Here is a 27,458-nt window from a genome sequence, read left to right as displayed (position 1 = left end):
AGCCGTTCTATCCCAAGGATATGCATCTGCATCTACAGCCGTTCGCCCTGACCTGACTGCTTTGCCATTTCCCCTCGCAACGATATCTAAATGTATGCCACTAATTTTTATGCTTCCATCGACCTAATGGATGAACGTCATTCATGAGACCTGATTTCACAAAGTATTCTTGAAGTATAAGGATGCAAGAACGAGGTTCGGCACGACATCTAAAGCACGTGCAAACTTTAAGTACTAAGCAACAGAATACAACGACAGAACTGACATTTGACTTGGCTTTACAATGTCGGTGTTACAATGCGGGATTACATTGTTCGCAAACAGCGAACAGCCCAAGTTTGCACCGATGCTATTGAAAACATGGACACAACGGTGAGATCCTGAGCTCTGTTGCTTGTTCCCAACAGCTGTTCACAACAACAGAAGGTGAAAATACAGATACTGCCAAAGCGTCCAGACAACACAAAAATGCTGCATATCTCGCAGTCCAGTGCAAATGCGAACTAGAAATCATGCAAGAAGCATCTCTTGCGAAAGTTCAACTCTCGCTTGCTGATACTTCTTCAGTAACACTCCTGTCGAAGCATCTGACATATGCTTCACCACGAGTGCTAGTGAAGGAGTGTCAGCAAGTGAGATGCGCACTCAAATGTTTGCACGAGTTGCTTAAAGGGGGCCTGAACCACTTTTTACCGAAGTGGAGGAATACATTTGAGGTGAAAATGGGCTATTTCAGAAATACTTTGCCGCAAAAAGTACTTTAATGCGTTCAACAGAAGCGGAGTTATTGGTAATAAAACACAGCCTAAGCTGTGCTCCCGCTTCCTTCTTCAATGCCTTGCACTGCGAAGACTGCGCAGGAGTGGGGCGGGGCCACAACGCTCCGCCTTCAAAACGTCATCGCGGCGCGCAGTTCAAATTTCCGATTTTGGTGCCTACGCCGCGCTAAACGTAAGCCAAACGTGGTTGTCCTCAGAGAGCCGCAGTGCGCTTAGCTAGTGGACTCGTGGCGGCACCCCGCGGCGGCCGCGGTGTAACCAACCGCAGCGACCAATAGCAGCCGCATATTGGAATGTGCCTTTTATTGCGCAATAAAGACCACAGAAGAGAGTGAGGATCATGGCTCTGTTGAAACGAGGGCGTTTGAGAGAAAGGTGACTTCACGCTCCACTTACGAGCTACACGCACCGCGTACGACAGCAAAACTTGGCTGAGATGTTCACGACAGCGTATGCTACCCGCGGGCTATGTTATTTCACCAAGCCCGAGGGGTGGTTCAGGGCCCCTTTAACATGGCCCCCTCTCGCCTTCATTCCAAAAGTAAGGCGTAAATTGGCTGTCTCCAATGTAATCAAGCTCTAAAATTGGGTTCAACATTATATATACCCACTGAAATTCGCTGGACCCCTGAAGGAAAGAATGAGAAAGGTGCTGAACTCTCTTATAAAGTACAATTATGATGCACACAATTTCATCTCTAATGAACCACAAACAAGAAAAGTAGCCGGCTGAGATGCAAAAGCAGAGCAAGTAGCCGGCTGAGGTGCAAAAACAGTGCAAGTAGCCAGCTCAAGTCCAAAAACTGTGTAAGTAGTTGGATGAAGTGCAAAAACAGTACAAATAGCTGGCGGAAGTACAAAAAATGTGCAAGTAACTATAAGTGCAAAAACTATGTAAGTAGCTGCCTTAAGTGCAAAAACAGTGCAATTACTGGCTGAAGTGCAAAAACAGTGCTAGTAGCCAGCCGAAGTGCAAAAACAGTGCAATTATCCGGCTTAAGTGACAAAACAGTGCAAGTAGCCAGCTGAAATGCAAAAACAGTGTAAGTAGCTGGCTGAAGTGCAAAAACTGTGCATGTGGTCTGCTGAACTGCAGACAGTGCAAGTATCCAGATGAAGTGCAAAAACAGTGTAGGTATCTGGCTGAGATGCAAAAAGAGTGCAAGTAGCCAGCTGAAGTGCAAACACTGTGTAAGTAGCTGGCTGAAGTGCAAGAAGTGCAAGCAGCCAGCTGAAGTACAAAAACAGTCCAACTAGACAGCCGAAGTGCAAAAACAGTGCAATTATCCAACTGAGGTGGAAAAGCAGTGCAAGTAGCCAGCTGAACTGCAAGACAGGGCAGGTAGCCAATTGAAGTGCAAATACAGTGCAAGTATCCGGCTGAAGCGCAAAAACAGTGCAAGTAGCCAGCTGAAATGCAAGGACAATGCAAACACAAGACACAGGATGAATAGACACCAAGCACGAATCAACTGTTTAACATTTACGGGCGCTTTGTTTGTGCTGCTTTTACCCTAGTCAAGTGCCAACCAACTCGTATGAACATCTCTAAAATAAAGAACTTGTTTTTTCGTTAAAATAGGTCAATTCCCCCTCCTTGAAATGTTGTGTTTATATATGTTTCTTTATTTTTCATTGTTATAATGCGAAATTTATGGCCTGAGAAAATGTTTGCACTTCCTGTCACCTTTTTAACACAAATAAAAAGTTTAAAGCAGATAAGATGGGTATGGAATTAGCTGCGCACACCACAACTCAGTCCACAAATTCAGATTAAAGACCGCATGTGCTGTATTCAGCTGTGTTTATCACAAATACCAGCAGATGTAACACATCTATGGAATTAGCTGCGCACACCACAACTCAGTCCACAAATTCAGATTAAAGACCGCATGTGCTGTATTCAGCTGTGTTTATCACAAATACCAGCAGATGTAACACATGAGAGATGTTGCAATCATAACAGACATAACGGTAATTATCCCTGTTGAAATGGAAGCATCCATGAAAAGCTCGATGAAACCATATGGAGTTATTTATGATATTGCTGACACTGGAACATTACTTTATCAGGAGCGGGCAACACGCGGCTAGGGTGGCTAACGCGGCAAGCCTCCTTGGCCGGCTGCTTTCGGCAGCTGCCGGCAGGTGGCAACACAGGCTTATGCTAAATATCTAGGGCAGTGATAGTGGAGATCAGTGATCTAGGGACTTTAGTTTACGCTAGCTAAAGCCCGCTCCAGCAGCTCGCATCCCCATAAGTGAAGGCAAATTTGCACTTTTTTTTCATAAACACCAGGCAATTATAACTGTGGTAAGTGTTACTAAACGAAGCCGTCTCCAAAATGCGATCCTTCTGCAAAATTTGAGCAAGAACACGGCAGCGCCATCGGTTGCTGGGACAAAGAAAGAGTAGCGGCGAGTTTTTTGCCCTCTCATCACAGATGGCGCTACCACCCTTTCAATAAGAAAATGCTCTCTCACAGGAGGCGTGGGACTCCGTACTAAAATCAACCCTCAAACCCAAGCCGGGCTGGCGGACTGGGTGGCGAAGGTCGCGGCCAGCTGGACTAAAGTCCCTATATAAGAAAAGTACCGCCATCTACTCTTTCCTCCGCCGCTTCCTCTCCTAAAGCGCTTGCTTTTTTCTTTACTTTTTGCTTGCGAAAGCCAAGTCGACGGTGGCGCAAATAGAAAGTCTTCGTTGAAGCTTTCAGGCCGGGCGCGCCGCCGCCGCCGGCGACTGCGGCTGCGCAGAGGACTTTCAACACGGCTCTGAGGCGGAAAAAAAAAAGAAAATACAAAGAAGTGAAAAGCGCGCGCTATCATCGTCCAATCGGAGATACAGGAGAGAGAGAAGCGGTGTTTATCAAAGGATGGCGGTACTTTTCTTATATAGGGATTTTTATTTATTTTTTATTTATTTACAGTATACTGCGGTCACGAAGGACCATGCAGGTGGGAAAATATACAGTTTCAAATTCACAAGCACAGATGGAGCCGTAAGGCACTCAAGCTCACAGAAAAGGGAAACAAAGCAATCTTACGCATATCTAGAAGTAGAACAGCGCAGCCTGTCAAGATAACAAAATAACACAGTTCATAGTAAGTGACGCATACTATAAGAATAAAAGTAAACAAAAAAAGAACTCTTCCCGGAATACGTCGGGTGCGTAAATACAGTATTTGCAAATTATGAAGTAGGACTGCATCAATAAAGCACGTAGTGAGAAAAACGACGAAATGCAAAAGTGAAAGCGAAAAAAAAAAAAAAGTCACATGAACATTCAGTGGTTTACTGCATTTCTAAATCAGTAAGTAGCGCACTTTCAAATGCACTTGCAGATTCTAAAGAAACAATATTTTCAGGCAGCGAATTCCAATCAGAAATAGTTCGTGGAAAAAAAGAGTACTTAAAAAGATTAGTGCGCGTTTGATAAGAAAGTAGATTATGTGAATGTCGATTTCTCGATGTACGTGACAAAAATGGCTGAATAAATGCACGCGCATTCACATTAAGTCTGTTGTGATAAAGCAAGAATAAAAATTTAAGTCTTGATATTTTCCTGCGCTGCTCTAAGGTTGGAATCTATTTGCCAGCATTAAAGATGATGGTGAATCTGTTCTCTTATATTTGTTAAATATGAAGCGTACTGCTCGCCTCTGTACCATCTCAAGCCTTTGCTTATCTTTTTTGTAGTGGGGATCCCAAATTACGCTCGCGTATTCAACTTTAGGCAAAACGTAAGTTTTGTAGGCGAGAAGCTTTGCATCGGGGGGCGCGTTTTTCAGTCTGTGCCTAAGTAGGCCAAGTTTGCGAGTAGCTGCTGTACAGATGTTTTCGATGTGGGAGGACCATGTGAGTTTGTTGGAGATCGTCAATCCCAAATATTTTAAGCTGGACTAGAGTGTACTAGAATATGGTCGAGTGGGACGAGCGGCTGGGGCGGCGCATGCTTTGCAGTGAGGCGCCCGACGTGGAAAAATACTGTGGCGGCGCTGCGATCGAACTGGATTGGGCCGCATCAAGGTCGCGCCGTTGGAAACTGCTGGCGATACTGCTCGGCAGGGTCAATCGCACTACTTCGCGCGCTGGTATTTGCGTTCAGACCTCTCGAATGGTGTTCATAATCGAATATGACATGTATATATGTCTTAAGAACAAATGCCTTTCTTTCTCTTCATTTTATTTTTTAATGCCGCTCGGTGATTGCCCGTACATTGCGGCCGCAGTGTCGGCTTTCATTCTACTATGTTATTGTACGGTTCCCTTTGGAGAACAAATATTTTTCTCGTTCTTCAAGCAGCATGTATCTCTCGTGTGTATTGTTCGCATATAGTTTTTTCATCAGTAGGTCTTGCGGAACGCAAACGGAGAAACATATGTAACCTTCCTGCTTGCCGCTTCAAACAAGTAAAGCATATCTGCCCCATCCGGCACCTTGTACTCAGATTTCGTTCTTCTTTTGGGGTTTTTTACGTGCCAAAACCAGTTCTGATTATAAGGCACGCCGTAGTGCAGGGCTCCGGATTAATTTTGACCACCTGGGGTTCATTAACGTCCCCTACAACGCAAGCACACGGGCTTCTTGCATTTCGCCTCCATCGAAATGCGGCCGCCGCGGCCGGGATTCGATTCCGCGAACTCGTCCTCAGCAGCGCAACGCCTTAGCTAACTGAGCCCCCGCGGCGGGTACTCAGATTTACGGGAAGCATCGTTATTGAAAAAAAAAAAAAAAAAACTGCAGCACAACATTGTATTCAAGTTTCCGCCTTACTCGCGTAACAGAATGCGGAGTAATGGGTACGGGGTCATTTATCGCGGTCGGTGTCATTCTGGTGTCATTCTGGAAATTCATTTCAAGTGGATGCGTTTTGCAACCTCACCGGCTACAATTCGTAAATTGCAATATGTGTCGTAAAGTAATTAACTAAGAAGTTCATTAATCAATTTTGTTAATAAGTTGAATAGGTGTTTCGATTCTCGTGCTACTAATGTCCGCCTCTTCGAATAACCCAGCTCATCAATGAGAATTGTGCTAACTGCCACAGGAGATTAAAAAAAAAATCCCCTAAACCTTAATTTCGAACACCCGGTATAGTGGATATACGGCGTTGCGTTGCTAAACTGGAGCTCGCGGGTTCAATCCGTTGCGGAATTCGATGGGAACAAATGGAAAACACTCGTGTACTTCTATTTAGGTGCACGTTAAAAAGCCCCAGGTGGGGAAATCTAAACCGGGTGCCTCATACTCATATCGTGGTTTTGCCACGTAAAACCCACAAATTTGTTTGAACTAAAAAAAAAGACAGGTGGCTGCGTTCTTCGTGTTTTTGCTAGGAGTGTAAACAAAATAAATTATTCTCGAGTCTGATTTCCGAGAAAAAACATGTTACGCTTATCCTATATTTCATGCATAAATGTAATGCCATTCCCAAATGTCTGTCCGCTCAACTAAGCAGCTTGTATATTATAAACGGCTGCTTTCAGTTATTCGACGCACTATCATAACGACAATAATGAAGCAATTAGAGAAACGGCATACCTCACATACACGTACAGATATGTGTAGATCTGCTGCGTTCGTTCAAGAAGATAAGTGTGGTACCACATGGGGCACCCAGTTTTAATGGGTTGCAAAGATGGTGAGACTGACAAAAAAAAAGTTTTCCTTGCCTTAATCAAGTTAGCAGATTTACAGGCTGCCCCAAAACGGGGCATTTATATTGAATGACAGCTTATTACACTTATTATCAGGACTTATTAGCAGCTTATTAGCCGGACTTATTAACACCCCTGCGTTAATTTTCTCAGGAACTGCGCCTCTGCGCAACAGCCACAACTCTCCGGCAGCACAATCATTCGGAATAACAGTCCGAACTTGCATCGGTCACTCACCTTTGAGACTTCATCGGTGCTGTTATGCGTTACATTCGTACGGAAACGACTGTTCGGCGTCGTACAGCATATCAATAACTCTCTCACACACACAGATATATATATATATATATATATATATATATATATAGTTTTAATTGCCTGCTATGAATATTATTTCTGCGAATGAGAGTTTTATGTGCAGTATTCACTAATACGTGTGTTTCGTATGCAAACGTGCACGGTCGGGAGTTCTCACTGTACCATTTGTACCATTCTCAATGTACCCTTTGATTTAATTACGTAGAAATACATCGGTCATTCTTCGCGCCACGCAGCTAATAAACCTGGTTTATTTCACTTTAATATTGTTTTCTTCGATCATTGTTCCTAATCAATATCCACCGACAAGAAGCGTGCGTAAAATGACACGCTATCAATAATAAAATTTTCGTACGTAGCTTCATGTTGCAGAGATGCCAGTTGCTTTTAGAAGACAGTGTTAAAAACAAACTTGACTGAAACTACCTTTGGTACCCGCCGTCAAGAATCATGAGCGCACCAAAGGAACTAAAACATAAAAACAAATGTACTACACAGACGTTCTGCGAGAAAAACTGGGCGCCGCCAGCGTCCGCGTAGCGAACGCGCGCTCGCTAGCAGACGACGCGCTTGACAACGACAACAAAACTGAAGACGACGCGTTGTATAATCCATGCCTCAAATATATATGTTTGGCAAGATGGTGTAAACATATATTTGCAGTTGAAATAAAGCACTATTTTAAGAGCGTACTATGCGCAATCGGCCTCGGCGCCCGCAGCGAAAGTGCGTTGAATATGCCGCGGAGCGCCTCTCCGCCCCAATCCAGTTCGCTCGCAGCGCCCTCGCAAAATTTTTCCACACGCGGCGCCTCAGCGGGAGAGCGCCGTTCGGCCCACTCGACCATTATCTAGTACACTCTAGCTGGACGCCACTCTAGCCCCCTCTGCCCAAGCAGGATACATAGCAAGTTTTATGTATCCTCCTTGCATCTGCCTGATCTCGGCTCCCCCCTCCCCTTGTCATCAATAAAGTTTATTTCCTCCTCCTGAACTCATCGGTTCACCGCAGGCAAAACGCATGTTGATTAATTCTTGGCAAGGCAAGTGATAAATGCATTCATTTCGCGCGAAATTTAAAAGAAAGAAGATGGGAAGTGTCACCTGCTCCACACGATTTAGTTTTCCCTCAAGCACGGGCTTATCCAGCGTAATCATCCGCTAAACATTTTCTTTATTTGCGGAACACGCTGACGTAGTAGTTCTTGTTTCCTTTTTTTTTTTTTTTTTCGCGCCAGAACGTTCAATTTTTGATACGCCCTAAAAATGAGCGAAACCACTCATTGCGTAGCATTTAAACGTTTCGCGAGTCTCGCTGCCTTAGTAAAGCTTTTCACTGCGACGTATCACAAGGCCTGTATAACAAAAATGCAAGATGTCTCACTTACAATCCAGATGATGTCACAGGGAGTGCTCAGTGCCTTTTTACAGTTTTCAACTGACAGGGCTATGTTCGATTGTTGTTTGTGCTGCAAAAAATATGTGCCAATACAGTCGATGACATCAAGCTTCTCGACGACGGTGGAACAATACATTGATGGACTAGCAGACGAGCTTCCGCTCCGCACTAGCTGACGCCTAATGGGCAGTTTAGAAATTTTTGTAAGAAACAAAAATGAACTCCAATAGTATTAAGTTTGTTTTTATTGTCAACTTTGTTCTCTGAAAGTATGACACCTTGTTGCAAATTTTAAATACATAATTATTTCCCAGGTAGCGCGGTCTGTTTTTCTACTTCAGTGCGTGTAGTGTAGTAGTGGCCGTGCCCGTACCTCCACGCGTATTTTTCTGCGCATGCGCAGTTTCCAAACCGCGACGCCTGATGCTTTAGTTGGTGACGGACGACGACGTCGGGTCCGAGGAGAGATGTGTTCGCTATGGTTTTTCAGCGCCGTAGGAGCGTAATCTGGAAGCTGGTTCGCCCAAATTGCGTCGCAGCGGAGCACTTCACGGGCTTCGCATGTGAATGAAATCGACCCGACGAGGCCGCAAGGCTTGACAACAACATCAGCCGCCGTCGACTACCAACAGCCAAGGAGGTGAGAAGGAGCACGGCTCCGTTGGTTGGCCCAGTTAGGTTTACCGCGGTCCGTCACTCGGTCGCATATTTTGGACTACGAGCGCGTGGGAATTAGTTCGTTCGGCCCGTGATATCGATCAAAGTTCTGTCTGGTGTAAACAGTTTCGGTTAGGCGCCTGTTGCGAGTCGCGCTCGCTGTCCCGCGATCACTGCCGTGCGAAACAAGCGACTCGTCGGTTGCTGTGCTGTTGACACTACGGCGGCGGCGGCGGCAACGTTTGGAGTGTGTCATCGTGTCGGCTCCGCGGCACTAAAGTGTTACGTAAACAGTGTTAAACGCGTCTAAACAAGACGGCATCCGCTCGGCCGTGCTTCGGCGTCCGTTTAGAGCGTCAGCGTTGGCCCACTGCCGCAGTGATCGCTACGCTAATTGAATATTTTAGTCGATTGAGCGAGCGAGTGAGCGGCGGCGGGCCGAGCGTCCGACCTTGGGTGTTGCAGGAATCGCCTTGCGTGCGGCAACTTCTTTTCCGCTGTGCCTCTGGCGAATCGCGGCTGTCAGCGGTGTCGCAGGTGAGGCCGTCGCGTTCTTGTTTTGTTTTTTTTGCGCCTGGTGACTAATAACCGCGCCTCGTCAGCTAAGTCGTCGGGGCTGGCCTTCCATTCACGCACTTTCTTTTGCGAGCTTGCGTCGATCGCTGGCGGTACCCGCCCCCCTGTTGTCTCTCGCCCACTTCGAGAAGCAATATACACGTCAACGACGTCGTCGTTGGCCCCCCAACCGTGGCAGATAGCTCGACCGAGAGAAGAGATGGAAGAATGGATGGCGTAACGAAGTCGTGCTCGCACATGTAGACCGTGTCCTCACGACGCGTTCATCCTCGTATGTCGTGTCGCGACTCTGCATGTTGTGCGGCTCCTATAGTGGCCTTTTGTCTTATTATTGTTCTTTTCACGTAGCTCCCCCTCCCCTTTTTCCGGTCCGCCGGCGGTCGTAGCAGACGAGTTCCTTCTGCATCATTTCACACGACGCTCGTTCCTCGATTGCCGCGTAACCCCCGGAAAAGTAGCTACACTGCCGCTGCCCTACGGTCGTGCGGTTGTTCGACTTAAACGCGTTCCACGCGCGTTTCTTTCCTCCGTTTTAATTCGAGCGCTCCGCTTAAAATAGCGGTCCGTGCCAACGTCAGAGCCGACTTGTGCGCCGATAATAAATACATCCCCCCCCCCCCCCCCCCCTTTTACCACCACCACTGCATTACATCCTACCTTCTTTCCTTTTAGCCGCCGCGTATTTTCTGCCGCGTCGGCTGCACTTACTTTAGATCTGCATGCAAGCAACAAAGGTTTATAACAGACGCCCTATTTATATGTACCCCCACAGGTCAGTGGCCTTGCCTGCTTTATACAGCACGTCTGCAATGTTTTCGTAGTAGTGTCTTGCAGACGACGCACGATTTCGTCTGCAAAGCACTTCGCTACGAATAACAACTAGAGAAGGACTTGCTTTAATTTCTGCTGCTTCGCAGTTAAAAATGTTGCTTTTGTTTTGTTCTCTAGGAAAAATTGCTACACATATTATCAACTTGTTGATGTGCCATAACAATGTTTCGTGGTGTCGTGATTCTCTTTAATACAAGCATTTTCTTTTTTTCTTCTTTTGTGCTGACAACAGCATTCAGTGTGCCTGTGCTACTGTTGGTTCCATTGATTTACATTCAATGGCAAGGCTGTTTTGATTTTTTGTGGGTCGGCTTTCCTTTGCAAGGCCTGTCAGCCAGATCGCTTGCTATTGTTCCTTGTTTGCTTGTGAATGGCAATGAGTGTTTGTGATCGATGGGGTGACGTCACCTGTCTGGCAGGCACAGCCTTCGCTATGGCCCGAAAACACGCAATAATTCGTTTGGAAGAGTTCCATGTCTTCCGGTCCGTCCTGACAGGTTTCCTCTCGAGCCATGTTGTATTTTTTTTTTTTCCTGTACTTCTAGACGCAGCCGCTACGCCTGTTTCAGTAATTATCATCATTGTTTATCACAATTAAAGTGGGCAACTATTAATGCCCGTGCCACATAGATGACATTAATGGCACTCGGAGTTCAGGACCTTAATTTTCATGATGTTACTATAAACCCGCTGCTACATGCCCATTCTTTGTGGCATAAAATGACACAATGATGATATCTGTGGTGAAAGCAGCACGCTTGTTTGCCAATCACAGTATCATGAGAAATTTTACTCCCATAATCACATGGGCACTGTCCGTCACGATTGAGCCTGATCTGAATTGAATTGCTCAATCGCAATTAGCTCCCTTGTGCAAGTGGCGTAAGTGAGCCAATCTCAATAAAAAGTGCCCTGTGTGACCGGGGCACAAAATTACTGGGTGATAGTTTAAAGGGACTGACAACTGGCCAGAATGTGTTGTGAGACGTTGATGGAAATGAATGACCGTGATTTATAGTGATGAAATCGAGCACGCTGTTTGCGATTTAAGTAGGAATAATAATTTTAAATTGGAAAAAGAAAGTCTCTAAGAGCCAGTAAGTGGCGCGAACTGGCTATGAAGTCTTGGTACTTCGGATGTAGTACATGAGATTACTGTACGAAAGTTGTCTGTTATTAAGTACCGCATACTTATTGCTTAAAATTGCAGATCGTATGTCATTAGGCTTTTGCACTTTATGCTATGCATATTACAAAGTGACTAGGCTTCGAGATTGTCATGTGATAGTCTCACTTAGTTTCTGTTTGCTTCTTTATTTCCTTCACGATTCCCGCCCTGGCTGAACTGCCATATTTGCAGCTGTCGTAGACCACTAGCGCCAGACTTCCCCCTAGTGATTTTTGTAGGAAACTCTATGAAAACCATGACAACTGCAAGCAAATTAGCTGTGTCGTGGTTTCCTTAGCTTTGATGCTTCCAGATGCTCAGGTGGCTGCAGTGGAACTATGAGGCCGACAGGCTCCGGCTATCTTAGCGGCTTGCAAAACTGTACGATAGCATTGTGTTCTCTCAGAAATATATAAATGATATGGCTGGCATGTGAAGTGCACGCTTATCTGTCACGTACATTATTGACTCCTGATGGTAACAGGGAAAATGACATTATGGTTCCTGTTTGTTCTGTGACGGTAAATGGGGTTTCCTGGGCCCAGAAAAAAAAAAATTGGGAACCTCCATTCCACACAATGATGAGAGGGGCTGCACACCTAGTACAGTCAAACAGATATATTGAAAACAAATATAATGAATTATCGGATATAAAAAAGGTATTTTTGCGTCAGATGACATTGCATCATAACAAGGTTGGACTGTAGTAGCCGTATAGCTAGTTGCATATGCACATGCAGGTGTACTCTCAGCCTTCAATAATTGATTGCCGTAAAAAGATCTCGAGAAAGAGAACGCACAAGATTTTAGAAGCCATTACCGTATAAAAAAAGTGGGGTGATTTCTGCGTTCATGGGTTTTCCTTATCATTACTGAAGAGAAAGAGTTGGTGTACCGTGAGGATGATTTTTAAATGTAAATTTAATGTAAATGTGATGTAAATGATTTACAAGTTGTTTTTTTACTTCGTGGAATGTGTCGGATTTCCACAACAAACATTATGGTTACTGTACTCCGTTCCATACTTGTCACACAATGCAACAAAACGCTCATCCTTTCTTTACACCCCCCCCCCCCCCCCCTCTGTGATTGTGTTTTTGGCCCAAAATTCATTACTGTTGTTTAACGCGGTGGGTGCTACGTGAATGGTGCGCTCCTGGAAGTCCTACTCGGCACATTTTGCACTGTAGCTGTTTCTGATCTGTGATGCTTTTTATGAAATGCCAACCTCATATATTAGAACCACAACGCGTAGGCGTAAGGTTACGTCAAATGGCATATTATTTGCGAACCTTCGTGCTTCCAGTATACGACATACTACGTTTTAGTGGCGGGCGATGCACTCTGGCTGCTGGTTGCAGGAACATGCCACCCCGCTCGTTTGGTTGTATAAAGGTTCAGATCTGTGATGCCTTCCCCATGACAATTACGCCATATTACGCTACATAAAAGTGTGAGACTCAATATTACATTGACTTACATGGCACATGCCTGTATCTTCCCATCATACGGGGCACATTAGTTTTTGGTCACGAATTCGATCAGTTAGGCAAATCTTTGTAGACAATTAGCATTGAATTGCTTATTATGCATGAAACGTAGTAAGTGGTTGTTGTCTGCTTCGGGTCCTAATGTAAGCATGATTTCCTTAATTTAGTAGTACGCAACGGATGACCCGTATTAGTGCTCTGTTGCCATGCGATACCTGTGCCAAGAGTGATGACGAGCAAGTAACCCTTCTACTCTTGTATTTAATGAAGCTTATTTTGTTTATTTCCAATACCTATGGAAACCCTATGGAACGCCGTGGGGGTTTTACATGAGCCGCCAAGTCTTGAACTAACGACCGCAGACAGTGACTGAGGTTTCGTGCGGCAGGTGCCAGGATGAGCAGCAGCAGCACGGTGACGCCCCCTGGCGTCACGGGTGGGCTGAGCACGGCGGCCAGCGTGGCGAGCTCGTCGGTGCTCCCCGTGGTGCTGGCCACGGCCAACATTACGGCCGAGAACGCCAGCCAGGTGTTGGAGGACCTGCCGCCCACCTTTCTGCAGACGACCGGGGCCCAGGCCCTGTCCGGGGCCTTCGTCTGGACCGCACTCATCATCACCTGCCACCAGGTGAGCGCACCTTGAGAGCCCCGATGTCTCTGAGACCTTTTTTTTTTTTTTTTTTGCTGAGCACTCTGATCAGACTGATTGGCAGAAATCCGTTCAGTCGAACTTCGATAAAACGAACAAGGACATAATGAGTTATTGGCTGTAACAACGGTGACAAATATGCACTTAAAATGAATATCGAATATGACGAAGACATTTTATGTCACATGCGACTTTGCTACGACGAGGTTTGATTGTAGCATACTAGAGTCTTGGATTGTAATGCGAAGCATTCTCTGCCTTTTATCGGGCACTCTGCAGTAGGTAGGTCTCGCCTGCTTTGGGGCCTCCTTGTATAAGAAAAACTACCTGTTCGCTGGTGTGATTTGAACCGGGGAGTCCCGCTCTACAGTAGCGAGATGTTCCACCCAATCGGCCATAAGCACATGCCTGGCTCGAGTGAATAATGACCTTACTATTCTCCATCCCTCATCGAAGGGAGCTCTTTGAGACAGTTGGCACGTGGGTCATGTCATTTAACAACTTGCTTAAAAGCAGGAGTGACATTACACCGCTTTCGGGATCGATCCAATTTACTAAGTCACTGCTTTTGAGGTCAGTGCAGGTCGTAACTGAACAGGTTGTAGCATCACGTCGACAGAGTGCAATAGATTATTTGCCATGCTATCGCCATGATGGTATTGTCATCAATGTCGTGCTGTCATTGTTGTTGTCGCCATCATTAAACCATCATAATTGCCATTGCCATTGTCCTCACACACACACTTGCGTCACACGCTGTTGCTTTTGCAGAACCCCAAAAGGATGCTAGGTAGCCAGCTATTTGTGAAATGCTCTCCTAACATTGATTCCCACTGCATTTGCGACCTGCATAATTTTTTAAAACATTTTTTTGCTTCTTACGATGTACTAACATCATACGAAAGGTGAACAGGGCAAAGATCTTGGTGAGAGCTAGCCATGGTAGTCGCAGACACCTTCATTGCTCAGGTCCTTCTGCTCACAAGTGTTCCTACACCATTACTGAATCTTCCATTCATGGGATTTCTTTGCATCGTCTTGCAGGCAGTCCTCTATCATTCCTACAACCTTTTGTTTTGCATTACAACGAAAGAAAAATAAACAAAATGTGTGGACACCAACAGAAATGAACAAAATAACAGCGTCAGAATGATAGTTCACTCATCAATGGATGTATGATGATGAAAAAGCTTTATTAAAACTTAAATGGCTCATCAGCCTGTAGGGTAATGGGGTTGGGGAAGCAGGAGATATCACTGCATCATTGCCTTGACGCATCATAATGATAAATGGTGATGATGACACTACACTGTCGGCAGTGCCAGCTATCGATGCATGCTTCCCCGCACGATTACATCCTGTAGAGGATGCCCAATTCTGTGACAAAGGCGTACAACGCACGTGTCTTGTTGCTCGGGTCTTGCTCATTATCCTAATGTTTGTTAATTCGTTGTCGTTTGCTATGTCGTTATCCTGCAATGTGCTTTCTCGTTGCTTATTTGCACAGGTAACTGCCAGTTATAATCGATTACGTCACACGTAATGTATTGTGTGCAGATCTACCAACACCTGCGGTTCTACACGTTGCCGACAGAGCAGCGCTGGATTGTACGGATACTGTTCATAGTGCCCATCTACGCGTTCGACTCGTGGCTTAGTCTGCTCTTCTTCCGCGAGAACTACTACATCTACTTCAACAGCGTTCGCGACTGGTACGAAGGTGAGCCGAGATCATTGTTATGAAAGCAGTAGCTAGCTATCTGTAACATGCATCTAGCTTCTACCTGCGTCGCAGAAAGGCAACTGAGGTGAACTAACGAATAATTTAAAGATTAAAAAAAATAATTATGCCTGCTTTAGGGCACAATTTCGAAAGGATACAAATACACAGTTGAACAATTTTTTATTGTTTGATCTTGTGGACTCGTCAAAAGTGCATGGCCTACTTGTGCAGCAGCGACACCAACTTATCGAACCAGTATATAATTTCAGTCGCCATTGCGTGAATATTTAATGAAGACACTTTACAAGCATTTGTGGCGCAGATCATTTTAGCTGCGACTACATAGAGCAGAATGCCCGCTGACAACGTTCCTGCAGCGTTCTTACAGAGCATATCCTGCGAATCCTAAAACAGTCAATGTCCTCAGTGTTCAAACAATTTTTAGTATTTTTTTGACAAATTTTAGTAGTAATATTATTCAAGGTGTAAGATTGGCAGGTCTAGTGCTAGCGAACACCACAGGAACTGTTTTCTCGAGGGTGCTCATTAACGCTTTCTTCTTGCGGAATGGGTTCCGCCGACAACAAAAAGGTGTTGCGCAGGAAAAAAAGGAAGAGAAGGAATAAAAAGAACGATGTCGGGGCTTGTCTCGTAAACCCGACGCGGTCCCTTGGCTCTAGTATGGGAGAAGGCGGGGAAGGTACATCGCTTGCGGATGCTACTCAAGGCAGAGGGATACAGTGTCTCTCTTGGCAGTCACGCTCGCCTCCTGGCGGTATGGTAACAGGGCATTCCATTTCTTCCATCTCCTCCAATGATAAATCAATGTGAAAAATTATTTCAGTAAAATTATTCCTAGACAGCGTTTTCAAACTTCCAGTGTATAACTGTAATTTCCAACGGGGGCCTGATGAGAGGAGCCATTTAAGCAAAACTTCTGTGGTGATAATTGATAGTCCTTTCTGGTTAGTTTCAGAAACTACTCTTCCTGCGAAGTTTCCTCTCTCTGTGTTCCCAAAATGTGAACAGTTGGGCATGCTGCACTTCTGCACTGTGTTCAACTACCCTTTTTTTTTTTTTTTCTTGTTTGCTGGAGGGAATGTCATCTGCTTGTATCTTTTCTGAAAAGCTCTGAGTGCTCAGTTTCAATTGTCCTGACCTCTCTGTTCAAGCTTTTGTGATCTACAACTTCCTGAGCCTCTGTTACGAGTACCTGGGAGGCGAAAGCAACATCATGTCCGAGATCCGGGGGAAGCCAATACAGTGAGTGGTGGCTACTTCTTGAAGGCCTCGTTCGATGTTGTTTGCCCATGGCTAAAATAGGCCTGTTGGCGTGGACATTTAAGAGATTCTCAGCTTTTACTAAATACTATATTTACTCAACTCTAATGGCCACCATTCTTCCTGAGGTAATGGGGTAAAAAATTGCCTGCGCCGTAGAATCGCATGCTGTACCAAAACATTATAGGATTAGCTAGTGTCAATGTCAGTGTAGTCAACGATGTCATCACACGGTCGCTACAGCTTTGTGCAAGTTGGCGATGACAGTGCTCTGCTTTCATTACAAAAGCTCGCTTTGGGAAGTTATTTTGCATACTAAACTTGCGGTAACCGATTCGCATGACATGTTTTTTGGGTTCTGCAGACTTTTATACATTGCAGGACAAAGCTTGCGAAGTAGTTAGTTGAGGTGCGAGCCACCATCTTGTTCTCAATGGTTGCGGAGCTGTCAAGAAATGATGAACATTTAACACAGTAGGCCACCCAGAAAACATGTAGTCATATACCACAATAAAGAGCTGCCTGATGGGGAATGACAGACATCAGGTGTGAATAAATCATGCAAACACATTCTGTCAGGCTACTTTCTTCATGTTACAAAATTGTGTGAGCAATTTCTCTTTCTGGTGGCAATTAATTCTGTCAAATGAACATTTAGTTTTGCCACAGTACTTATACCTCAAGTTTACAGGTTGTGGACTCTGTGTGAGAACGGTCTGTAAGAACATCACATGCGAGAATATCAACTGTTTCACGTCTAGCATACTTGGAAAGCGCCGATTCAGCCACGTGAAATGTATGCTTGCTATAAAACACGTTTAAAAAAACAATGAAAAAAAGTGAACCCACTATACATGATGACATATTGATACTGCGAGCAGACGCCCTAACATCTGCCTTCCAACTGGTTTTACTAAAACGACTTGCACATAGGTCCAATCAGAAGGGCTTTAAGATGTTTGCTACTGATTTTAAATATGGTTATTTCCATAAGTGCTTTTGCATTTTGAGTAATATTTTTCTTGGCGTAAGTCGTGCACACAGTGGTACCTGGAGGGGTTATTCATTTGGATGCACATGATTTTCGTACCTTGAACTGCTAAAAAGTGCATGGCATGTTAGATTCGAGGATGCACAAGAATTGGGTGAATAGAGTATTCTTACAGATTTATTCATTTATTTATTTACCATAAGAGCCCCTTTTAGCGCATTACATTGGGTGTGGTAAATGAAATCCAAATAACTAATCTAATGATAGTGTATGAGTTGTTTGCCGCAGATTATGTAGTTGCTTGCTGCTGTGGCCAAGTGGCTGTGACGTTGTGTTGCTGAACACGAGGTCGTGGGCTCGATTCCCGGACCCAGCGGCTGCATTTCTATGCAAATGGAATGCAAGGATGCTCATGTGCTGTGCTTTAATGTGCACATTAAGGAACCTGGGGGGGGGGGGGTCAAAATTAATCCCCGGCCCTCCACTATGGCGACCATCATAACCTGTTTGTTGCTGTGAGACAATAAACCGTATTATTTGATTCTTGGATTTGATGCATACTCGCTATGAATAGTAGTAGTAGTCATTGCGTATTGAATATTAAAGCAAAACATAGCGTTACTTCTCATTGGGCTTTGTAGAGTTGCCCCAGCCTGCCTTGCAAAGCTTCCGCAGATATGCACTGTTTCAGCAACTTCATCATCGTTCGTCATCATTTATTCAGCTAAGAGAATCCTACAAAAGTGTATGCAAAGATTTGAATCCCTAGCCAATGGTTATCTGGGATCCATTTAGTATAGTAAGTACATTGTGAAAAAATACATGCAGGGCATAAAGGAGGTACACTGTATAGTATACTAGATTGTATCAGAGAAGGAAATTATAGTTAGCGCTACAGAGAAGTGTTGCAAAGTATAATTTGAAATAAATATTGAAGTTGGGGTTATATTCACGTCAACAGAAAGATTGTTCCAAATAGTGAATCCAGCGCTACAAATCGATCTTTTCCTCTATACATTTTTATCTTGTGAGTGCAAGAAATTACAAATTACAGTGTTGTGCGTTATATCCTTATAAAATAAAGTACGAAGTATGGAAGGGATAGTTTTAACAGTACTGTCATGTATCATTAGAGCCGTGTTAAAGTCTAATAGTATGATTTGTAATGGTTTGCTGTTTCTTTTCTTGCTTTTGTGATGATGCTCTCGGTCTCTTTTTCAGACAAAGCTTCTGGTATGGCACATGCTGCCTTTCAGGAAAAACGTATACCATTGGCTTTCTGCGATTCTGCAAACAGGTATGCCATTTTTTGGGGCGCTGGATCGTGCTTCCTCATACTTAGCAGATGCCAGTCGCTTTAAGGGGAAGCTTTAGCTCGGGGGGCTCCTACCTAGATACATTGGAAAGGAGAAATCGTTCTTCTCGGCAACCACTTCACTGAATTGGATGATGTTTGTTACATTTCAAAGAGAAAGTTAAGGTCTAGTGACTGTAGGAAGTTGATTTCCCATTTAGGCCGTTGGTATTTTTATAAATATTGTTGTAAATTGCAAAATCTTTTAGAACAACGAAACTATAAAGTTTACAACTCTGTGACTCAGCAGTGAAAAATGATACAAAAATTATGTAAGCATTCTAACAAATCCACATAAGCTGTAAATCAATATGCCATATTTATCTGCTATGTGACTTATTAGTTCACAGAGTGTACGTAAAATTGATGCTTACAAGGGTTTTGCAGCAGTCCTCGTCACAAATTGGTAGCTTGAATGAGAGTGGCTTATTATTATAAGGCATCGATTTTGTGTAACAGGTGCAATTTACATAATTATGATAGTATTATTGCAGAGTCAGAGGGTTAAACTTGATTCTGCAGTCCCCCCCCCCCTTCTCTTTTATTTGATATTCAAGAACTTTTGTAAAAAAAGTTATGGCCTATATGTAAAACTTACCCCATTGAGTGAGCACATCTACTTTTAAATGCAACAGACCTCATCGAAATTGTCACACTGAATGTCTCATGTGCATGTATTTAAATAGGAGCTCCCGAGTTAACGTTTTCATATAGGCTCTAAGAAAATGTTATACAGCACAGCGCTGAAGACTTGTTCATCCTTTGGTATTCCTAAAAGCCCTCAGTGGAGTGCTTTACACAGTGAGAAAGATGCCAGCAAATAGTTAACACAATTATATTAGTTACGAGATCTAGGTTACAAAATTCTCACAAGAAAACATGAACGTAATGGGCTCCCAAAGCCAAAAGCTTTTAGAGTACAAAACCTTGGAAAAAAAGAAGAAAGAAAAGCTATTTTCTTTTCTGTAATGTATTCGCTCAAGGTAAAAGTTTAGTGCATAGTGCCCTTGCTGGTGAATGTGCAAAGCCGGCTGAGTGGTGAATGGTGACAGTATTTACTATTTACTCGGGATTTCTGACTCCAAAAATGTTTGCAGCCAGCTGCACAGTTAAAATAATATGCATTAACGAAGTAAAACTCAAATGCAGTAAAGATAAGGCTGTCTATATGTACAGAAAGGCAAAATGTAGGGAATGGTACTTAGAACAGAGAGAACAATAGTACAACTGTCGGAGTTGTGCACATAGCTGTTAATGTGTTACAAAAGCCAATTCATAACCACTCACCATAGGAGGCATAAAAACTGCGAAGAAAATCATAAACAGATTGACTCGAATGATGCTGGACCAATTGTGCGTCAGGCCATTTAACGAGGACTTCCACTTTTGTTTGTCTTTTCAGGCGACCCTGCAATTCTGTGCAGTAAAACCGCTCATGTCTGTGATCACGCTGATTCTACAGCCCTTCGGGAAGTACTCCGATGGAGACTGGAGGTACATAGCCTTTCTCACTCTCTAATCGTCATCGTCAGCCCATTATATGTCCACTGCAGGACGAAGTCCTCTCCCAAGCGATATCCAATTACCCCTGCCTTGCATCAGCTGACCCAGTCTTGCGCCAGCGAATTTCCCAATTTCAACACACTGGCTAGTTCTTAGCCATCCTCGATGGCACTTCACTCCCTTTAACCCTCTCCCCCTTTGTTTTTGTAACTCTTAATATATTAGAGTTGTATAGCTTCTCAAGGAGAGCATTTTTGGAATGGAGCATTTCTTATGAGTTTTTGTTGAGTTGTTGATCAGACGAGCATTTCATTCGAGTTTGTCAGGCATTTGAGTTGGGCGATCACCTTTCCTGTTCATGTTATCTGCTTCTTCTTGTACCACTTCAGCACTCCCGCTTGTACAACATTTTTTCACCAACTAGCCAAGCAATTTTATTGTCCTGAAATTTTCTTTGAATTTGTGTTGAGCATTTTTTTTTCATTTTATGTAAACGTTCTGCCGAATTGAGCGTTTCTTTAGTTTATGTAGCGTTTCCGTCGAGTTAGCCATGAACTTCAGCATCCTGTATAATGCTGGCTTCTGCTTGTCCTTCTGGCTTGCGTGTGCAGGCCAGACAGTGGCTATCTGTACATCACGATAATCTACAACATCAGCGTGTCACTGGCGCTGTACGGCATGGTGCTGTTCTACTTTGCCACCAAGGACCTGCTGGCACCCTTTGACCCCGTGTGGAAGTTCTGCACCGTCAAGTCGGTCATCTTCCTCTCTTTCTGGCAAGGTGATGACCGCGTGCCTCCATTTTTCTTTTCAGAGGAGGCGTGGGGCATTCTTTAAACGAGTACTGATGCATACAGCCAGAAGAAATGTGCATCTGCCTTGTTAGCTTCTTTATGAGCAGCGTCGTCATACTTAACCTTACTGCTACGTGATGTTGGCAAATTTTGCTGTGTCATAACATCGTGCTAAACCATGGCGAAAACAGCGCTAAAGACTAGAAGGAAGAAGACAGCATGAACGCTGTCCTATCTTTTTCCTTCTAGTTCGTGTCGTTGGTGTTGTTTTCTACCATGGATGCATACCAACGAGCTCGCCTTCAAACCCTCTTAAGTCGTCATAATGTTGATTTGCCAAGCCTGGCGTTTCGAGCCAAACTTTAGTATCAAATTAAAATGCCTTATTGCAACCTTCATACTGTCGAACCCACTTATAACAATATACAAGTGCCACGAAAATTTCATTGTTATAGCCGATAATTGTTATAGCCAGGCTGCATGAAAAAAAAAAAAAGAAAAATAATGGAATGGCAGAGCTGTTGTGAGAAAACTACAATGGTGGGGAGTCCAGTGCCCCTCCCTACCTCCTTCCGCGTGTATCAAGCTGCGGCTGTCACTGCTATAGTAAAACCACGTCATCGGATTTCACGGGACCGAAAAAATGTCCGAATTAACTGAATTTCGCATTATCGAGGGTATCAAGAAAACAATCAACAAATGCTTTCTACGTCAACACGCTTTTATTTATTGAATGAATCAGCAAAATCCTGTTTATATTTTGCGTAATAGCAGTGCGGAAATTGCAATTGTCATCATCTCATGACTAATTAGCCCTCGCAACTGCGATGGCCTCGCGACTTCTGTTACAGTGCAGCCGTGGCTTCATCTTTGACATGCTTTTCACTACCACGTACATCCCGATTATTTTTTCGCCAGTGGTGCCAGGTCGCCACCCAATCGCGATGTAGACGGTGCTCTTCATCCTCAACAGCGTTGCACTGAGTAAAAACGAAACTATTGTTTGCCACAACTGCTGCAGACGAAACCGTGGTCGCTATCTATGCGATCATGGATGGCAACTACTCAGTTATGAAGGCACGCGGCCAACTCGCGTACCGAATCAAAACGAAACTACCGTTTGCCGCAACCGCTGCGGACGAAATCGCGGCCGCTATCGACGCGATCATGGATGGCGACTACGCAGTCATGAAGGCACGAAGCGTTCCGGCGTTGCTGTCATTCAGGTACAATTTTCACTTGTAACTATGGCGATGCGAACTCCGTCGCTTCGTTTCGGTGGGCGCTATCGCCACTTTTCTTGTTTCAGAGGGTGGCGCTGCGTAGAGCTATGGGTGCAGCCCATTCGTGTTCGGAGGGGTGGAAGGGCGACGGGAGAGAGGCAGGCAATGCAGAGAAGGATGGAAAACAGTGCGCGGCTGTGTGCAATGGCTCGAATTCCTTTTTTTCTTTTCTTTTTTTCTAAGAGTTTGCATTCTATTCCCTTTCGGCATGGACACCCAGTAACCAGACTTCGTTATAACAGATAATGCGGCATCGGGCATTGTAGTAAGCGGGTTATTTCACCATAGAAAACATACAAAAATAGACAGTGTAGCAGCTTCTCATTGTTATAACCAAATATGTCATCCTTTTATGTGCAAGAAGCCTGCAGTAACGTTTATACACCTCCGAAAAAGTGTTACCTAGTACTCCCTTAACACGACAACTAGGTTTTCCGAAAGGCAGCTATCTTGGGGAGAAATCCAATATCGTTATGACAGGGGCTGCAATAGTCGCGCATGTGACCAAAGTTTCACACCAGTGTGTACTGTCGACGCTGTTTGCAGGGGTCTTGCTGGCAGTGCTGGAGAAAGCGGGGCTCATCTCTGCCATCAACGCCAGCGGCATGGCCAACACGGCTGCGGCGAGCGCCGGCACCGTGTCGGCCGCCTACCAGAACTTCCTCATTTGCATTGAGATGTTCTTTGCCTCGCTGGCGCTCAAGTACGCCTTCCCTTATCGTGTCTACGTGCAGGGATGCCGCGCTGATGCGCAGGGCCGGTCGGTCACCATGCAGAGCATCTCTTCTAGCCTCAAGGTGCGCTTTCGACGTTGCAATGCTTCGTCACATGAATTATGTCTGTTGTAGGACCTCTCTCTGGTATAACGTCGTGATAACGTCAATGACTCTAGCTCCAGCATTCAGAGGCCAACTTTAGTATAAATCGAAATCTTAATGGGTGTTTCCCGATCCTTCATAATTGCTAATCGACACCTTTTTATGTGCAGGAAGTCTGTGGCAGAGATTATACGGCATTGAGCGTATCTCAGTGCGCTTTTAAATTGCACAAAAATGGGAGAAAGAGGTAGAGAGAGAGAGAGACTTAATTCCAGAGCTCCGCCCCCGTCGCTGATGCATTCCCCTCCTCCTGCCCGCAGGAAACGATGAACCCGAAGGACATAATGAACGACGCCATCCACAACTTCCACCCGCAGTACCAGCAGTACACGCAGTACGCGGCCCCGCCCAATCGCCACCACCACCTCGCCCGCGGTGGCGGAGGGGGCGGCAACAACGACGACTCGCTCCACGGCGGAGGGGCGAGGGCCACGCACTCGACCAGCGCTGCTCCGTCGGCCAACGGAGGCCGGCCACCCACGCGGGGCCGTAACCCGGCCTACAACGAGAAGACCACCCTCCTTAGCTCCGACGACGAGTTCCAGTGAGTTGACGACGGTGATCGCGACAAACGACAAGCCAGTGCTGCTTCGTCTCCCGCCACTCCCCCCCACTTCTCGGCATACGCACGCACACGTGCAGCCAGTGATTCCTGCTGGCTCACTGATCTGATTTCTCTCATTGTTTTCACCCACACTCTCGGTTCTCGGCGTTTCTCGCTTGGTGTCCGCTGTTTGTGGTCTGGGTGTTTTGAAATGCTTTCTTCTTCTTCCACATTAGGTTGACTGAGGAAACGAGTTGATTCCTTCATAGCGACTGTTTGGTGAAGAATAGGCTAGCTCGTTGAAGGCATCTAACGAGGCAGTCTTGGTTTTTTTTAAAAGCCCGCTCAATTTTCATAGAGGAAAGCATTCGGGAGCGAACGAAGCCCACTGTGCTCCAGACAGCACTGAAAAATTTCACGTCCAAGGACTTGTGAGAAGCAAGGAACACGGCACGGAATGAGGGCATTCCAGGTTTTTTACACGTCTTCTCCCAGTATTTTGATGGTCACATTTTGACCATCTCTTTTTTGCCTTAACAGCCAGGGTTTGCAAAAAAAGCAACGTTGGGCGTCCCACATGTCATTTAGTCACCTCACATGTTAGGTTCACAACGAGAATGCGTGTGCAGTGTTAAAGAAACATTTTTTTATAACTCAACTACGTGTGTTGTCAACCCGCACTGACCAGTTTAGTCAAGAAGCAGTGCCGGCGCCCCGGCCGAAAGTTGAGGTTTCCCATAAATGACGAAAGATTTAAGGATGAGCGGGCGAAATTTTTTTATTTGGGTTCAAGCGAATCTCAGTCTTGTGTCAAGATCGTTCGTTTGTTTCTGTGCAATAACCAGTTGTCACAGGTAATTTGCATACGGTGCGTGTAAAGCTTAGTCACTAAAGAATATGCTGTACAGCTGCTTGCATATTCTCGCTGAATAGTTGCTGTTTGTAGTCCTCTCGGAGCATGGCGAGAGAAACTGCAAGATGACTTGGTAAAAAAGAAGAATCAGACTATCACCGCAGCCGCCAACGCATCATGTTGATGCCAACTTGCGCTCAATTTGCAACAGATCATTGCCTTTCTTAGGGCTGCGTCGCAAACTTTTTAGTTACTTTTGTGATGGCTTAAAAAGCCGAGTGTAACACCCATTCTCTCCCTTCTCACACTCACAGTAACAAAAACCATGTCTGAGCCACACAAGCAGGTTGGTTTCCGATGACCGTGCTCCGTTCTCTATTAGCAGGACGTGCCGTATTTTCACACATGTAACTCGCTCCGTAAATTTGCGCAAATTCAAATCAGCAGCGAGTACGCGACGTCTACCTAAGATTCTTGGGTAGCTCGATCATTCTCACAGCCTTGAAGCTCGCCTGAAGGCAAAATTCGCTTACAGACACAGTGCATATCCTGTTCAAGCTGCATTCCGCTTTATCAAGAGAGAACCAGTGCGGGCTGTTTGATCTCCTTTTAACCGTCTCTTGCAGTTCCTTCCGTCAAGTTCTTGCCAGCTGAGTCATCCTTACCGGTTTTCCTTCTCTCATCCGTGCTGCTCCTTCATTTCCCAGTTGCGTTTGATATTCCACATTCCGACTGAGCTTGCTTGCAGGATCTCCTGCGTGGCTGGACTTCCCTTGCTTCATTCTCATCACTTTCTCGATGTGCGGATACTGTGGTCAAATGTTTGTTGTTGTCACACCGCTGGATTGCGAAAAGTGCTGGAAACCTGCACCACACAGTAGCTTTGTGGACCCAATGCTTGAATTGCAATGCATGCAGCATATGTCGTCGCTACCTCAGGGTAAAAAAAATTGACAGCTCTTCTGCCAGGGGCATTAAGTTGACGTCTGCTTCTTCTGTAACTGTGCACCCTAACGAGAGAGTATTGTGAATCTGTGATGCATTCGGAATCCGACGCTTTGTTCACAAACTAAGAGCCTTAAATGGCAGAGAAACCCAACCTTTCCCATCTAATACGAGTCACAATTTATCCCTTTGAACTTTTTGAGTTGGAAATACAAATGATTACCTGCCTCAGTAAGCCTACTTAACTTTCTTCTTCTTGCGGGCTAAACAAAGCTGTTTATTTTGTTCTGCTGCCCCACTTGATCAACATCTTAGTTTTAAGAACAGCTTAGATTTTATTCGAGTACTTCTGTGTTTGTCATCATTTACTACACGCAGCTACCGATCACGCGATGAGATATTGACGCCTTTTGATGAGTCGCAAAGGCGGGAGCATCGCACGCTCGGAACGTTTTCCAACAGCTGCTCCCGAGACAATCCTCATGCCCGCCGTGGCGCCACTGAGATTAACACCCGACTTTTGTGTTGCTAAGCACGAAGTCGCGACGCACACTTATTGCGCACACCTCAGCGATCATCTACGTGCAGTCTCTTTTATTTCATTGGCTCGAACATGCCGCAAGCTGTCGGCATGTCGGCCACTCACGGAGATTATCATGGCGGGGGACGTCGTCTGGAACGGTCTGAGCCAAAGAAGGGAAAAGGTCGTTCGTGCCGTCGTCTAAACTGCTCTACGAAACTCCAAAGTGATGGCCGCCAACCTGCGCCGCTATCCAGAATCCGGCTCAAAAACTAACCGAAAGCCGAGTCGTTAAGCAAGGACCGCACTCGCCACGGGCCTCCCACGGTCTTCGGAAGTTAGCCGAGATCCACTCGCGAACTGACTCTAGACACTCGAACTCGATTACCTCTGGTCACATCCCAAGGCTTCTTGCAAGCCGTTCACACGTTGGCTAGGAAAGCGGTTACTCTCAGAGTCTGGCCCCCGAGACGTTTTGCGCAGGCAGCGACGCGCTTGCCTCTTTGGCAGAGGTCCCCTCTGCGGCCTCGTTGTTGTCTACATTGTTGCTGTTGTCATCTCTCTTGTCTCTCTCTGTTTTGTTTCTTCTGGATGTCCTCTCTTGTCTCTGTCGCATAGGCATGTGAACAGTTGCGTCTCGAAACCGCCGGCACCGAGAAACGGTTGGTTCTTGCCGGATCTGTCGCATCGATGGCACGAGCTTTCGTCTAGTCCTCGCAGCACTTCATTTCTGTCCCGAAGGGCCAAGGTTGACAAAGATCAACCGGGCCTGCCTTACATATATGTGTGTACGCCTTGGGTACTTTCAACGCTCTGTTGTGTGTCTTCAGTTGTTGCATTTTTTTAGCCATGTGGTGCAGAACACTCGGAGGTAGTCGTCTGTCAACGCTTATTGGGAAATGTTTCAGCCCCCGTTGTGTGCTGTCGTTGTTCAAATTGAACCCCGACAGCACACTACGTTGAATATAACTGCTGAGATGCAGCAAGCTTGCCTGTGCTGTTTTGTCGTCACTTTCGGTGTTAGGCGTGATTGAAAAAAGTTTGCCACAGGACTTTTTCCCATTTTTCCTGTAGCACTCCCAACAGTGCGAAGTTTGAAGGGAGTGGGACACGTTGTCCCTCCAAATGTGAGGGCATGCGGGACAACAAATATTTTGCAGGCACCCTTAGGGTGGCCTGTGGCAGATAAAGTGTTCCGAGCAAGTAGCCTTGGAAACTGCAAACAAGGACTAGGGCAGGGCCTTTTCACTGTAGTTGTCAAA

At 45.3% G+C, this 27,458-nt stretch overlaps 1 protein-coding gene across 1 annotated transcript; it reads left to right on the top strand.

The window, feature by feature from the left end:
* Positions 1-8,572: 8,572 nt before the first annotated feature.
* Positions 8,573-25,073, top strand: LOC119452850 (transmembrane protein 184B). Its single transcript, XM_037714803.2, has 9 exons — positions 8,573-8,797; positions 13,268-13,506; positions 15,085-15,247; positions 16,423-16,513; positions 18,744-18,819; positions 20,279-20,370; positions 20,991-21,160; positions 23,003-23,253; positions 23,595-25,073. Exons 2-9 carry the CDS (start codon positions 13,276-13,278, stop codon positions 23,880-23,882), a joined length of 1,362 nt encoding a protein of 453 aa, XP_037570731.1. The 5' UTR covers positions 8,573-8,797; positions 13,268-13,275; the 3' UTR covers positions 23,883-25,073.
* The last annotated feature ends 2,385 nt before the right edge of the window (positions 25,074-27,458 follow it).

Source organism: Dermacentor silvarum, chromosome 5 (assembly GCF_013339745.2).
Source record: "Dermacentor silvarum isolate Dsil-2018 chromosome 5, BIME_Dsil_1.4, whole genome shotgun sequence".
In the NCBI taxonomy this organism is placed as follows: domain Eukaryota; kingdom Metazoa; phylum Arthropoda; class Arachnida; order Ixodida; family Ixodidae; genus Dermacentor; species Dermacentor silvarum.
The sequence above is the reverse complement of the archived record's forward strand: the minus strand, read 5'-3'. Positions and strand labels throughout refer to the sequence as shown.